This window comes from Botryllus schlosseri, chromosome 1 (genome assembly GCF_051294905.1).
Source record: "Botryllus schlosseri isolate E-star chromosome 1, Bs_hap1, whole genome shotgun sequence".
NCBI lineage: Eukaryota > Metazoa > Chordata > Ascidiacea > Stolidobranchia > Styelidae > Botryllus > Botryllus schlosseri.
Genome location: NC_137236.1, coordinates 40,666,771 through 40,680,918, shown reverse-complemented (window position 1 = coordinate 40,680,918; position 14,148 = coordinate 40,666,771). Strand labels below are relative to the sequence as shown.

The following is a 14,148-nucleotide window of genomic DNA, read 5'->3' as shown; positions in this document are numbered from 1 at the left end:
TTCGACGCCACAGTGGCAAATATTATCTTTTTGTTTCGGTTTATCACGGAAACGAGCCCTCTCGAGAAGTGGCGAAAGTTACGTCTGACTCATAAATTATGTGAAATTATTAAAATAAAAAAAATAGAAGAAAAAAAGAATAAGTAGACATTATCTTAAAGACGACCATATAACTGGTGCAGAATATACTTACATTAGGTGCGTCGTTGTTGTCTGAATTATCGATCATTTAGTAATACGGTCAGGGTTCAATAATCCTTCAACTTGTCCATTACGGTTTTGAATAATTCGAAAGTGTGATTGTCTTAACATAAAAAAAGTTATAAAAATGAAAATTAAATTGATATAATCGATTGATAGGTGATAGCGCTGAGAATACTCGAGATTTCTTTAACATCACAGCAAACGTCACGATTAATTCGACCAAGAATTTTGGGGGAATTACGTCACTATACTAAAGGAAATGGCGTATATACCGGGTGTTGCGACGCTATACACTTGAATGAAATGGCGTATAAAGCGGGCGAGTTACGACGCTACACTTGAACAAAATGGCGTGTATAGCAGAACTTGACGCAGAGTTCTATTTTAATTCAGCTGAGTGAATTTATTAATTTGGAATTAAGTAAGTACGCCGTAGTTGGACGTTTTAATTAATCACTACTAAGACAGGATTTGAAATGTTGATCCGCTTGCGGAATCTCGCGTTCGTTCAGAATCTCAGGTGTGGAGAGTCAAGATACTTTGAAGAATCCGTCATTAGTACAATTTCACGGGAACAATGTATCTCATGTCATGAAACGAGTGTGAACACAACATCGGTAGGTACGAAGATTTGAGCATATGCGCTGAGTAATTCCTTTATTTAAAATCATCTGACAATTAAATGTACGCTCAGGGGTCATCAACGAACCGCCGCGAGGTCATATTTGCGGCTTGCAGACCCGATTTAAAAATTCGGACAATCGATTAGTAGGGCGCAATGAAATGCTGAAATTGATGTCAGTTTTAACATATTATTGTTATTGTTCAAAGAAAGCCATGTTCCTGTATCACCATTTCTCGCTAGCTGAAATGGCTTTGGCAATGGAAATGTCAATTGTGATGAAAGAAATTGCTAATAGGAATGAGCATGTTGCCTTGATGGTAATGATCCACTATTACCGAGATCAAAACGCTTCATTTATTCTGAGGCATCTATTCTCGTTACCCTTGCTAGAAGATCGTCGTGTTGTATGGCGTAGTTAGCCTATTGTCTAAGCGTGGCTGTAAAACTACATTGTATATTTTAACTAGATATTGAAATCGTGCTGCCCTTGGCCTCTGCAAGCCTGAAAAGTGGCCTGGTAGCCATTCTGAGCTGGGGACCCCTACCCTAGATTGTAGTCGTGGCTGGAAATTAATTATGACGAAATTGAACTAAATCGCATCAGTGTAGCGCATGGTCAATTATCGAGAAGCGTGTCGTCAATTGGCGGAATTCGTCTCTGTGCAGTGTGGCGTGGCGCGGGCTTCCACTGTGGTGATCCCGAAAATGGAAGTTATGGACTGTCTTGCGCACAATAATCGCCACTCGATTGAATTAACGCGTCTCCGCTGGTTTAAGGAGTCGCATCCGAAGTGGGCCGTGTGCACTGCGTATCGCTGGCCTGCACAGTTGGGTCTGTGTTGGGTTGGCTTGATGCATGGCATTGTCGCTGGCCTGCGCGATCGCATTTGCAATAAACCGGATGCAGGGGTGTCATCGTTGGCATGACTGACGCGTCTTGAGCTTGATAACAAGAACACATATTTGGATTTTTTCGTCCTAGAGAGGTATTTTGTTTTTATGAATAGCGTTGAGCAGTTAATATCAGCTTGTTTATCGTTGAATATTTTAATGCCAGTTGGGTTTACCCCAGGCGGGTTGCATTTGAAAACTGAAAATGGCATTTGCACTCTGACTATCAAATTGTTTAAGTATAACCGGCATGAATGAATGACCATAACATTAGGCTTACCATATTTTGGAAATCTAAAAGGAGGACACTTTTTCATAAATTTCCAACTTTCAAAATCGGAGTAGAATTCTCAAAAACCGGTTAATTTTTCCCACTTTGTGACTGGTTAACTAAAAAAAAAAAAAAAGGTCATCTTTTCGCTCAGAGCTAAAATCACCGTTTTTCAGCCGTCGGAGCTTCACGTCTGTGCTAATATGTGGCATATCACTCGCAATTTGCTCTAAATCTGCTCTAAATCCTAAAAAAGAGGACAAAATCTCAAAAAAGAGGACAAAAGGGCGTCCTCCGAGGACACTTTCAAAAAAGTCAAAAAAGAGGACAAATCCTCTTAAAAGAGGACGTATGGTAAGCCTACATAACATGAGGTAATATATTTTGATTCCCTTTGGTAGTGGACATTTATAAATTATTTCCACGAAAAATGCATAGCCATATTATTGTGCTTGTGTCGAAACAACAGCTAAAAGCAAATGTTACTCATTGTGTATTTCCAGTTAACGTTGGCATAACGTTTATACAAATAGCTGCCGACTAACGCCACTGGTAGTAATTAAATATAGTATATTTTATGGCAGCAAATGAATTGATGTTATTCCGTTTTGAGTTCAGGACAAAGAATATCGAGATATGAGGAATCGCGTCGGGATATTTGTGAATGAATTTAGGATTCCAATTGTACACTATCCGAGATACGGTTGTGAGTGTAATTATCATCTTGCGACTATCCCCTCGGGCGATTTAATTGACAGGTTCTCCGATTTGAAATCTATAGAGCGAAAATCATTCACACGTGTACTACATTCGTATCATTTGTAAACAATAACGGTAGATTCAAAGCGTATGTAGCTACGTCCTATATTTTGATTGGTAATTACAGAGTGACCGTGACCACATATCGTTAGTTACAAATTTAACAATTCAACGTGTGTGGATGACAGAACTCCCTCGTGCGTATGAATCTATCTTTAAATAATACGCGAAAATAAAACATGGGTCACGAATCATACTGTATAATAACGCAGATTCCCTAGGCCGTAATTGCTTACAGTGCCTGACAATTCTGAGTATGCAAGTACTTCAAATTTATTTGAAAATACATAGGCTAATGGTAATTGGTTTGTATGAACGATAGACGCCGGTAGACTAACGAAACATAGTTATAATCATTAACTTACCCATTGACTACACACGCTCGTCCGTGTTTCAATCACAATATATATCCTTTATCCACAGTAATTCCATGTACGGTAATTTGAATAATCCAAATATTGGGGTAGCAAAATATTGTCTAACAACGGTTTAGCCTCGACCCGAACATGCTTAAACAAGAAAATAAATTGCAATGTGATGTATGCGTCCTCATTATAAATTTAGGAAACTAGGAATCCAACCTGACAAAACCCATAAACTACTCACAATCTAACAAGCTTTTGTTGAGATAAATTAGCAGGCGCAGCGCACAGATGAATCTCTGAACCAAACTACGCATCGCGAACCCGGACACAGACGTTTACGAGGATAAATAAGCAATCAACCAAGAGCAATTACCACGAACAGACGGCCATCTCCTCAAAAACAAGCCTCTACACGAGACGGTTACATCGTTTGCGTAGCTCAACCTGAATAACCGAACTAATGAAATATGGGCTTTCACCAGTTACAGGTACAAATCTCTTGTATGGTGATTTGAGAAATACGATGGATAGCATGAGGTAATAAAAGAAGTAGTTTGTATGATCAAGTTGTATAAGCTATTGTCAGCTTGTAGTAGCAGGCAACCTCTACTTGCATGTTTTGGTGATTTAATATTTTTAGGCTTTTGGGAAATGGCAGTGAGTCTAGATAAATAAGGCTACGCAATACTCTGAACCTGGTTTTGTCACAAAGTAGATGAGAAATAAGCCAATTTTGAGTGCACTGGAATACTATAAAGTGTTAACAGTGCACAAGAATGCAATGTTTATCCAATGTCCAACTTGAAGCATTCCCTTTATATAGCTCTTTCGGTGCTGATTGAATTATACAATTTCGACCTTGGCTTGTAAATTGTGATCTAGTTTGGAAACAGCTCTCTGGCTCTACCGCGCGACTTGGGTTTGGTATTCCACTCCTGGTTCGTCACATATTGCACGGCAATAGGTATTGTAGCAATGTACGGCAATATGGATTGCAATAACGTCTCAATTCCCGATAAGATTACATACAAAGGTGGTCAGAGTAGCCATCCTTGACACTCATAACCAGCAGCACCTGAATACTAAAATCCAGTTATTGATTCTGATCAACATTCAGTTATTAACTTTATGAACTTCCTTTCAGTAACATATGTAAGTTTGAACTGGAGGGTTTCTATTGGGTTGACATCGCCTGTCTTCACGAAATAGTTTCGTTCTAGAGAATAGATAATGATGGTGCTGGTAAGTATATGGACTGTGGCCTGGTATGATGTGTCTAGTGCGTTGTCATATGTGGCCCTGCCAGCAGATTTATTTAAGAAGTTATGACTGAAAATTGAATTAGGGTTCATAAGGACCTGACAACGAGTTACCCAGAACCAAACAACCTGGGTTATAATGATTTAAAATACCATCAAATGATTAAGACCCGAGAGAGCCAGTAATTTGAACTTTCCAATGGAATTACAATCCTAATTTCCAATTGGTTTGTGCTTCACTCTACATTGCTAAGTAATTGACTTGACAGTACATGAAGGTATATTCTTTGAGTTACGGGGTAAACATGCCTCTAAAGTGAATACAATTCATTGAACCTTTTATAAACTGCAAGGAATTTGCAGGCTGGCAACCCGAGTTGTAATCAGAATAGAAACAGCTCTTTAATACTTAAACAAAGAATCATTGATGTCCATCGATGTTGAAATCGTCCAAGTCTAATTATGATAACAACCAACGGCATCATATGATTAACTTTATGTATATAACAATCATAAGTCACTTTGGAATCATATTAACTTTATGTATATAACAACTCATTTGCAATATAACAGTGACAACGACAGATTTTGAAACAGTCTGAAATACCGCACAGAAGTCCCAATCTCGCTAATTGGAAAGGATGGTAGAAATTGGCGTTGCCAAAAAATGGCGAACTGACGAGCCTTAGGCATTGTATTTTGTAAAATCCACTTTGAGGGTTAAACTCTGTCTTTCCGCGGCAAGTAGAAATCTTTTACTATCTGCAATAAATAATGAGGTAAATTAACAAGCTCTAATACTTAAAGGTCATATACAATAGTGAGATACCACTATCTAAATTAGGTACTATCACACATAAGGATGGATATATTAAGTGACCAAATACCATTTTGATAGGTGGTACCTTACCCTCAGGTTAAGCCAGTGTTTAGTTGCAAGCCAAAGATTCAAAAGACATCTCCTTTCTCTCAGAACATGTATGCGAACTTTCATATCTGGCCTGAACAACATCGATTTGTGTAGAAACCAGGGGCGACCATGGGACATGGGACAGGCTGACTTTTGTGAAAGGCTACAGCAGTTCCGTAAAATTAACAGGCGAGTTACTCGTGCGCTTGTGTCCACATGGTCAATAGATTATCATAGCATCCAGAGTTAGATAGTTGGAATGGTCGACAGGTCAACAATATACAGCCCATCTATTTGTCATGAAATATGGATTCTGTTCAACCATACTGGTGTCATATTACACATAAGTCATAGAAAGATTGTGCTCATCAATGAGGAATGAGGCAACGGACTGGACAGGTTTCAGTTTAGCTCAAAATCGAGTTTAGCAGGTAGTTTTTCTCTCTCCAAGATTGTAGAGGTGAACTTACTAAGTAACCTTAGATTCAAAGATAAAATCTTACAGTATGGATTGAAGGATGTCCAGTACACTCTGAGAAAAAAAGTTTAAGGTAGCTTTATACAGTACCTGATCCTTCAGATTGTTTGTCGGGTGTTTCTCAAGCAAGTCTTTTCAACAAGTTTTGACAGTGTCTTGAATTCTCATCAAGAAATGGTAAATGAGCTCTGGCAAAAGTTATTGCTGCAGGGAATAGTCTGAAATAGATGCATACTCAACCATAAACAATTGCTCCGAGACTAGACTGCATGTCGAAAACTTGAGCATAAGCACGGACATGAACATGGGAGTTCACTTTCTGTTCGGTCAATTCTGATAAATTTCCTGATCAGCTTGATATTAAGCAGGGGGAGAGGTTCCACCCAGACATCAGAATAACAAAAGACAGACATAGAACAGATGAGATGAACAATTGCACTAAATAGCATAGCCTACATAAAAAACGATTGGAATATTTCCACGTTATCTGATTATCTAGGTAAATACTTTTGTACATGACTGGGGTTAACTTATATACGCGATATCCATGAAAGTTTGTAACTATGACACACCTACAACTCCAAAATATAGAGCTGTTGCTGCTATATCCTGACCTTCTCTGTCTGAAAGTAACAGTAGATTGAATTTCTATCGACGTAGTCGGCTGTATGTGCCGATTATCTCCACAATACGAGCCAATGTTAACGGTTCGTGCCCTTTGAGTCCCTTGGACTACGACTACCTGAAAATATGTGTAGACTAGTGATATGGAGATAAACATAATTCGCTAAATCAGCCTGAACTAAATGGTCACCAGAATAATGGATTAATATTTCTCAAGCATTAATAGGGGATCCTAAGATGTCTTTGTGCACTATCCATCAAAATTATGGTACCGTTAAGAGTAGTTAAGCCATATGACATAGTGGGAAGGGAAAATTGGCCAAGACTCTATTCAACATATTGTTGGGAAAAACAAAGCATCTAAACCCAAGTAAAGTATGCCTTGGACTTGTCACTTTTATGGTAGGAGTAAATACAACAAACATATACCAAATTGTTGATGAAAATTTGGTGGCATTATAGAATGAGAGCCTTACTTGTTGAAAAGGCATCGATCGTGATGTTCTCAACCAAACCGCTGAGGTTGGCCTGTTGTATGGCTCACGAGGAACTAGCAGCTGTTGGATATATCTGGAAAAATGAGAAAGCCTAAACACCATGTGTTCTTGGTGTTGAAGCCTAAAGGACTTTGGCCTTTATATGAATTGTTCTGTGATAACCCCGTATAACCATGCAGTTTTTTGAAAAGTGATTGTGAAAGGGTTCTGGGGCCTTGACCTAAAGATAACTTGAGTATTCAAAATCGTGCATCAACAACCTTCGTTTAAGACGACTTTGAATGATTTTGTTTTTGAATTGGAGGAAAGCCCGGACACAAGGGTCCAGGTGGTTGAGTCTGAATCCAGGAAAAATTGTAGAGATTCAAGTCTAGTGAAGCATTAATGGATCGGTGAACTCTCGATTGTAATATTCATTGTATTACAAATTTAACATTCGGCATATGATAGTGCCAAAACGTAACTATGCCCATACAAGAATTGATTCATACTAACCTTTCTTCAATCTCTTTTGGTCTACTTTTGAGGTTGAGATGTTTCCATACGGTATAAGTCATTCTGAGAACATGCTTTCTATCAGTTGGCATACCGAATGCTGTAAATTAACAAGATTTCGGTAAGAGCTAATAAGTTAAACTTAAAAAACTACCTTTCTCTAACTGACTTTTATATAAACGAGCAACATGTGGTACTTTGATTGTAGCCTATGAAATGGATCGATTTACTTTTATGGTTATGGTTACCTTCAGTACTCAAATTCCCTAGATGCGTTATTGGTTTTGCGTGCAGTTAGCAGGCGCCAGAACATATACCATTGGTCATTGTGTCATATTCTGCCAGGAACTGATTTTGACCTGATTAGTCTGCCGTTTCATAGCAACTCTCCTAGGCTGCTTAATGTTGAAATTACAAAAGCTGGTTATGGATTTTTATAATATCACCCTAGCCCTGTTTTTACAAACTACTGCTTGGCTCCATATCCTAATAATAGATGGAGGACTTATGAAGTAACGGTACGGAGCCATATCATATGGAAAACGCTAGCTATTTTCACCATTTCCTCATAAATTAACCACTACTTGGACTCTAAGGTTATTCAAAGTTTGTAAGACATCTACTAGAATCTAACCAGTAATATAAGCGAAGGTTATCTGTATTGTATAATTGAAATAAATTTTGTGTTTGGTGCACTCCAAAGCACTGATGATAGATGTATGGCAGAATGGGGATGACTTAGCTCAAAAACATACCTTTCAACTCTTGTTATGTTTACTTTGAGTCGTCGTAATCACAATAGCTGAAACGTTTTGCAGCTGCAAGTTGTTGAGGAGTTCTGAGGTACCCGGTAGCATGTTTCTATATTTGCTAAACAGTGGCGAATCCACTGACAAATGGATGGTACACATCTTAGGATTAATTTTGTCCTATGCAGAAAGGTTGTCTTGTCTGGTTAAATCTGTAAAAGGTCAGACAGATTAATTTATCTTCCCAGCTAAAAGACTGTCTAGTCATATCTATGAAGAGTCCATACGATCTGAAACTATCCAGAGTCCAGATGTCTTAAAATGGTAAAAGATAAGAGCATCTCTCAGTGGTCATTTTTGACTTATACTGTCGCATTCGACAACAATATAAGCAGCTTTCATACTGGTAAACAAAATAAGATATAGCTGCTTGGTGTAGCATAAAATTCGATGTCTGTCGAAATGATGTGCTAGACTAATTTACGGCAATGCTAATTCTGGATCTGTACGTTGGTATATTGATAGTAGGGTAAGCATAAATCGTATGCAGACACGAGTGACCTGTGATATTTTCTGCGAATATATGCATATGACAATAGACATTCACGATTCTCTGCCACTAGCCCCCTACTACTATACAGGACTCACTAGTCTAATATGTATTTCCGAATAGAGTCGAACTAGTTGCCTAAAATTGATACAGTTCCTGATAGGATCGAGATATTAGACTAGATAGCACTGGTAACAGCTATACTCATTACTCATTCTATTACGCCAACAAAAACTAAAAATATGGCTGATTAACGGGGTGCTCTTTAGACGAACTAGTCAGCGTGGCACGAATGTATCATAATGCTAATGTTAGTACGTTAATACGCTGAGGATAAATGCAATACGCTTACGAGTCGAAATCACTGGATATATAATATAATTTGTGGATATTCTGTCACGCAAATGTGTCCAATTTGTGCTACCATATTGTGTTCGTGTATTCATTGTTATGGATTCTACGTCTTAGCGTAGAAACGCCAGTGTAAGTTCGTACCTTTCCAAAACGAGCTGCATTGTCACTGAGTTTCAAATGCTCAAATCCGCACTTCATGGATTGTATCAATACAGAGTAAAAGATCGTAAATTTAAACTCTCATCTAGGCACTGCAAATCTTATATTTCAGAGAATGCCTACCTTGCCCCTCCAAATTGTTAAGGTAAGGTATATAGTGTTAGTTTATAAACAAAACTATAGTACCTGAAAAAATAGCCTACCCATATGAGGCATTGGTAAGATGAATTGCCGTTGCGTAAGCAACAGATATAATCACCGCCCTAAAACTCTGAATAAAATTAAAACAAAATTCTTATATACAATGGAAAAGTACACACATCATTTTTTGCGAAATTGATGTGTCGAAAATTGAGTCCCAGGGTTCACGCTTTCGTTCCATGAGATCGATTGCGCCAACGCTAAATTAACAGAACGTGTTCGAACTCTATAATTGCCGATAATCACCATCGTGTTGCGCGTGAACAAAAAATTAGTATTTTGAATTTGCGCATTGGTTAATGAACGAAAAGTCGAATATGCTTTGTAGATTTAGCCGTTTGTTGATAGCACTTTGTGTTTATCTGGAATTTTCGTATGCATGTTAGTAGTTAGCTATACCATCAGGTTGCTTTACCTAAAATGGCGCCACCATTTTTTCATGTATGCGAAATTTTGCAGTGAGCTGAAGTATATATAATATATGTGTGTATGCATATTGCATATCCATGCCATGTATGATGCCCACATGAATTGTACATTCGATTGTAATATCCAATGGCTACCAATGTAGACAGCATGAATGTGTCCTCTAGTTTTGGCTAATTTGTGGCTCTATCAATGTAAAGCCACCAGCAGCCAGCACTCCCGAAACAGCCCAAAACGAAGCATCCAGTCTCAGACTATATCCACAAAACAGGACATTGACGATTTATTGCGGGAGGTTCTAAAGTCTTTTGGCGTTGAATGGTGACGTTCGCATGTCCCTCTGGAAGCTCTTAGCCTTATAATGGTTGGATCGGCTGCTTGCCACAGTTGCAAAGTTTATAGAATTGAAGCAGTCCGATAAAATAGGATCGACTGCTTGCCACAGTTGCAAAGTATACGGAAATGAAGCAGTGCGATAAAATAGGATCGACTGCTAGCCGAAGTTGCAAAGTATACAGAAATGGAGAGGCCCAACGAAATGTACTGGAATAGCTCCATGAAGTCGATGAACTAAAGATGAAAAGAGCCAAGGACATAGAGATATTGCATTCGGAATCTCTACCTACGACGAACCCTCAACCAACCCCGCGTTCTATTGGAATGCCCGATCCCCGAATCGACACGAAAGTACTTGATGGTGTAAAGTACTCAAACAAGGGGTCGGTTTCTGGACTGATTTCGGTTCGATAGCTACAGCTGGAAAGCTGGGGAACTCTTATAATATACGATGGTCTGCAAATTGGTCACCTTGAACTCTGAGTGTTCTTTTTTGTGGCATCTATTGGCATGTTTCTTGTATATTGCATATGCTTGTGTGTCGAGGCAGGAAAGGCCTTCACATTTATATGTGTAAACCAACCTTGGAGTATTGAAAAGTTATCAATCATGCATGACATATTTATAGGCTTGCCTCTTACTCGTATTCTGATAGATCTGTACGATACGATGTTTATAGAAGCGCCCTATTTTTGTGTTCATAATTGATCGATAATTTAATTGGAGTATTTGGTTGTATTAAGTTAATTAATTAATTATTCAATTATTTAATTATGCTGGACCTGTAAAGGTCGCTGCTTATTTCAATCAAGCTGCAACCACTGCTTCAATCAACGTCGTCAAGCCCTGGGTGTGCATGTGGAAGAGTGTGGAAAAGAGAAGTTCAAGTTCAACACTGTGAAGCAAATCGAACCAAGTGTAGGAAAACTTGCATGGCAATAGCCTTGAAGCTACACTATAAAAAATGGAGGCAGCACTCTGGAAAGCTTCCGGTGTAGAATGGCACATCCGGTATAACATCACGAACATTTGCTACACTCCCACTAGCCAATTGAGTGGGTTTGACCGACCAATGCACCCAAAGACACCACACTCGTCGTCTCATTATTCACGTCTGTAATCTCGTTACTGATTACATCGACTTCAATGTACTTCCAATCGATTTCGACTACAACTCCGAACACGACTGCAATTCCATCTGGTGGGGGAGAGTCTGGAGACGAATCTAGTGAGCAAACGCAAGGATGCCACGAATATGTCATGGAGCATCAAAGAGAACTCATCCGAAATGTCGCTGAGAGGACGAAAGTGTTCAGGAGCAAAGCAAACCAACCTAGCGCGATGAAAGCATAGCCTAACTCTGTCCGGCAATCATGAGACACGTCAAGTAGCAGAAAGCCATAGTAAGAAGTATTATTTCTTGGTTACTGTAGTATTAACTCTTTTTCTATTCTAATGTGCATATATTGATCATTCGCAATGACCCGCCACCAGACGTGGTCAAAATGGCCAAGATTGCTACTTAAGTAGTTGTAGAAGTAGAAGAAGAAATTTCAAAGATATTGCAAAACTACTCCGAGTAGAATTTTAAATGAATCGAATGAAAAGTATTCAAATGGTTCATTTACAGTGCCGCATACTTTTAGCAAGGCATCGTAGGATGCTATTTTCGGAATTGCAAAATGACTCTTCGCAGCAATACCAAATCTGAGGGTAGTACAATTGCAATCGGCCTTTGCAAAAAGTCACTTTGCAAAAATGATTTGACTTGACATAGCTCGGCGGTTACAAAAGTTCGATGGACTCGTGACCCCAAGAAAACTTTTCAAACCGATTTACAAGTCATCAAGTAACCGGTGTTGACTAGGAGTCACTATATATTTGAGTAATTGCTCTCGGCACGCTGATATAACCTGCGTGTTTACCCAATCATTCAATGATTGAACAGCCTGATCTTACTGAGCCGTTGTCGGTAGGCCTATGTCACAAAACAATTGACCATAAACGAAGTGGTTAGAAATTAGACCATGTTAGAGTAGTAGCAATCTATATAGCACTGTATTGTCATTCCTGTTCTGCTCTACTGTCGACTGTGTTCTATGTTGCTAGTCACATTGGTTACCCTTACTTTAAAAAAGCTACAGTTACTTACGGCAACGCAATAGCCAGATTACAACATGTAGTTTATATAGATAAATTACTCAACAACAATTGGGGTAGTTTTGAATCGAATCGTATGGGGTTCAGGTAAATTATATAGCGCATCATTGCAGTTTGTTTTAAACTTTCCGAGGTTTCATATTCTATCATATAATTGATTGTGAGTTACCGGCATAGTTGAGCAATTCTGTGTATATGTGAGCCATACCATGCCACACTGAAGGTATAATTACCTCGATATCTGTTACTCGATGCAAAAGTAATAACGACCTTTTACCGCAACCATCGTGCAAAATGCAATGACTACCGTCTTGCCTCTCACTTCATATTTGATATCATTTTGTGACTCGATTTCACTAGGCTCGACTCGAATCACCTTTGGAAATCGAGTGACTTTACTTTAATTGCGTCAAAATGTACAATGACTCAACATGACTTGTGACTCTAGTAGAGATTTTATCCAACACTTCTCCAAATAGAGCAATGTTTTTCTATTATCGTATAGCGCAACGTTCGGGATTCTATAGCTGGCGAGCCATATGGCTCTTTTGGGTATACGATATAGCTATTTGCTAATTCTGATTGTTGTACTCCATTTAACAATATTGCAGTGACTTCTGTTAGTAAATTGTCATCACGGCCAAATAATCATTCTCGTGGCAGTACAAACTTGTCTTCGGAAGGTCACGACTAACTGTAACCGCTCGGATCCGGAGGCTGGGTGATCTCCGGTTAGGAGATCACGCCGGCGGGAAAATGAGGAACTAGTATTATTCGTATTCTGCTGCGCTGGCTTTGGTACTAGACTGCTGCTTTTGTGAAATACATACTGTGAGTTCGCATTCGGTGGAACCTCTCATTTCAGTCTCGAACCTGAAAGACAGTGGCATCATCTTCTGTGAGGTATATAGATTATAATAGGAACAAAGACAGAACGGCCACAATGGCGAGCACGCCAGGACTTGACTCTGAATATGAGAGAGATGAACCGTTTGCAGTAGGCGGCGAGAACGAAGAAATTGATACTGGTACTATGTTATTGAGAACTTTTGCAAAAGTCCAAAATGATGCAGAGAGTTCAAGAATCGTAGCAGTTGAATCGGGGAAAGAGGTGAAGATTCTGCGCCAGGAAATGAACACTTTGCTTGAAAATCAGAATCAGATGTGCAGTCAAAACCAGCGCATGAGCCATGAATTGCATGTTCTGCGTGAGGAGAACAATGAACTGCGCCAGGAATTGCGTATTATGCGTGGAAATCAAGAGGAATTCCGTGATGAAATGAACGCTCTGCATGGACAAAGCCAGCAAATTTTGGACTTGTTGAATGCTCATATTGTCATTGCAAAGAAGGAAATGATAAATACTGAACATGAGTCGGTCGATTCATCTTCCTTGTGTGCTCCGAGACCAGAGAATGATGTGAGAGTGGAACAAAAGAGATCTTCAAAACAGCAAGTATATTCAGCATCTGGTATGGTACCGGTACCCGAGTTTAGCAATTTTGGGAAGTCTGCTTGGGCAAGCACACCTCGTCAGTGTAATGGTTTGGCTGTCCACTCGATCGGTGTGACCTCACCGAGACACTTCAGTGGTGATGGTAAAGAACCTTTTGAAGATTACTTGCAACATTTCAAGGCCATGGTATTACTACATGATTGGGATAGAGGCATCGCTGCATTGCAATTAGAGGTATGCCTCGAAGGCCATGCTCAGAAATTGGCTTTAGAACTACAAGAAGAAGATCGTCGCGATTATGACAAGTTGGTGTCGCATC

General features: G+C 39.2%; 2 protein-coding genes and 1 long non-coding RNA gene across 9 annotated transcripts in view; 1 reads left to right on the top strand and 2 right to left on the bottom strand.

Annotated features, from left to right (window-relative positions):
- Positions 1 to 14,148, bottom strand: part of LOC145436382 (protein bicaudal C homolog 1-like) — a 788,516-nt gene that overhangs the window by 516,000 nt on the left and 258,368 nt on the right. The window lies entirely within an intron of this gene.
- Positions 3,649 to 7,887, bottom strand: LOC145436794 (uncharacterized). Of its 7 annotated transcripts, XR_013914415.1 has the most exons (6): positions 7,439 to 7,887; positions 6,923 to 7,016; positions 6,395 to 6,564; positions 5,913 to 6,040; positions 5,345 to 5,435; positions 3,649 to 5,196 (listed from the first exon to the last, which is right to left on the bottom strand). XR_013914415.1 is itself a non-coding variant. In XM_080314022.1 (5 exons), exons 1-4 carry the CDS (start codon positions 7,528 to 7,530, stop codon positions 5,944 to 5,946), a joined length of 453 nt encoding a protein of 150 aa, XP_080170148.1. In that variant the 5' UTR covers positions 7,531 to 7,887; the 3' UTR covers positions 3,649 to 5,435; positions 5,913 to 5,943. The 7 variants fall into 7 exon arrangements, 5 of the variants coding, with proteins under 5 accessions (XP_080170148.1, XP_080170154.1, XP_080170160.1 ...); XM_080314022.1 differs by having other exon boundaries at positions 3,649 to 5,435; XM_080314028.1 differs by lacking the exon at positions 5,345 to 5,435 and having other exon boundaries at positions 7,439 to 7,879.
- On the top strand, positions 8,104 to 10,956 carry LOC145436982 (uncharacterized). The gene is made up of 2 exons (XR_013914519.1): positions 8,104 to 10,347; positions 10,406 to 10,956. It is a non-coding gene; the product is annotated as an uncharacterized LOC145436982 (long non-coding RNA).

Coding starts and splice junctions, on each gene's coding strand:
- LOC145436794 (XM_080314022.1), bottom strand. CDS start 7,530: ATGCCAACTGATAGAAAGCATGTTCTCAGAATGACTTATACCGTATGG. Junction 7,017..7,438: donor CCAAAAGAGATTGAAGAAAG/GTTAGTATGAAT, acceptor TCATTTTTCCAG/ATATATCCAACAGCTGCTAG. Junction 6,565..6,922: donor GATCGATGCCTTTTCAACAA/GTAAGGCTCTCA, acceptor ACATATTTTCAG/GTAGTCGTAGTCCAAGGGAC.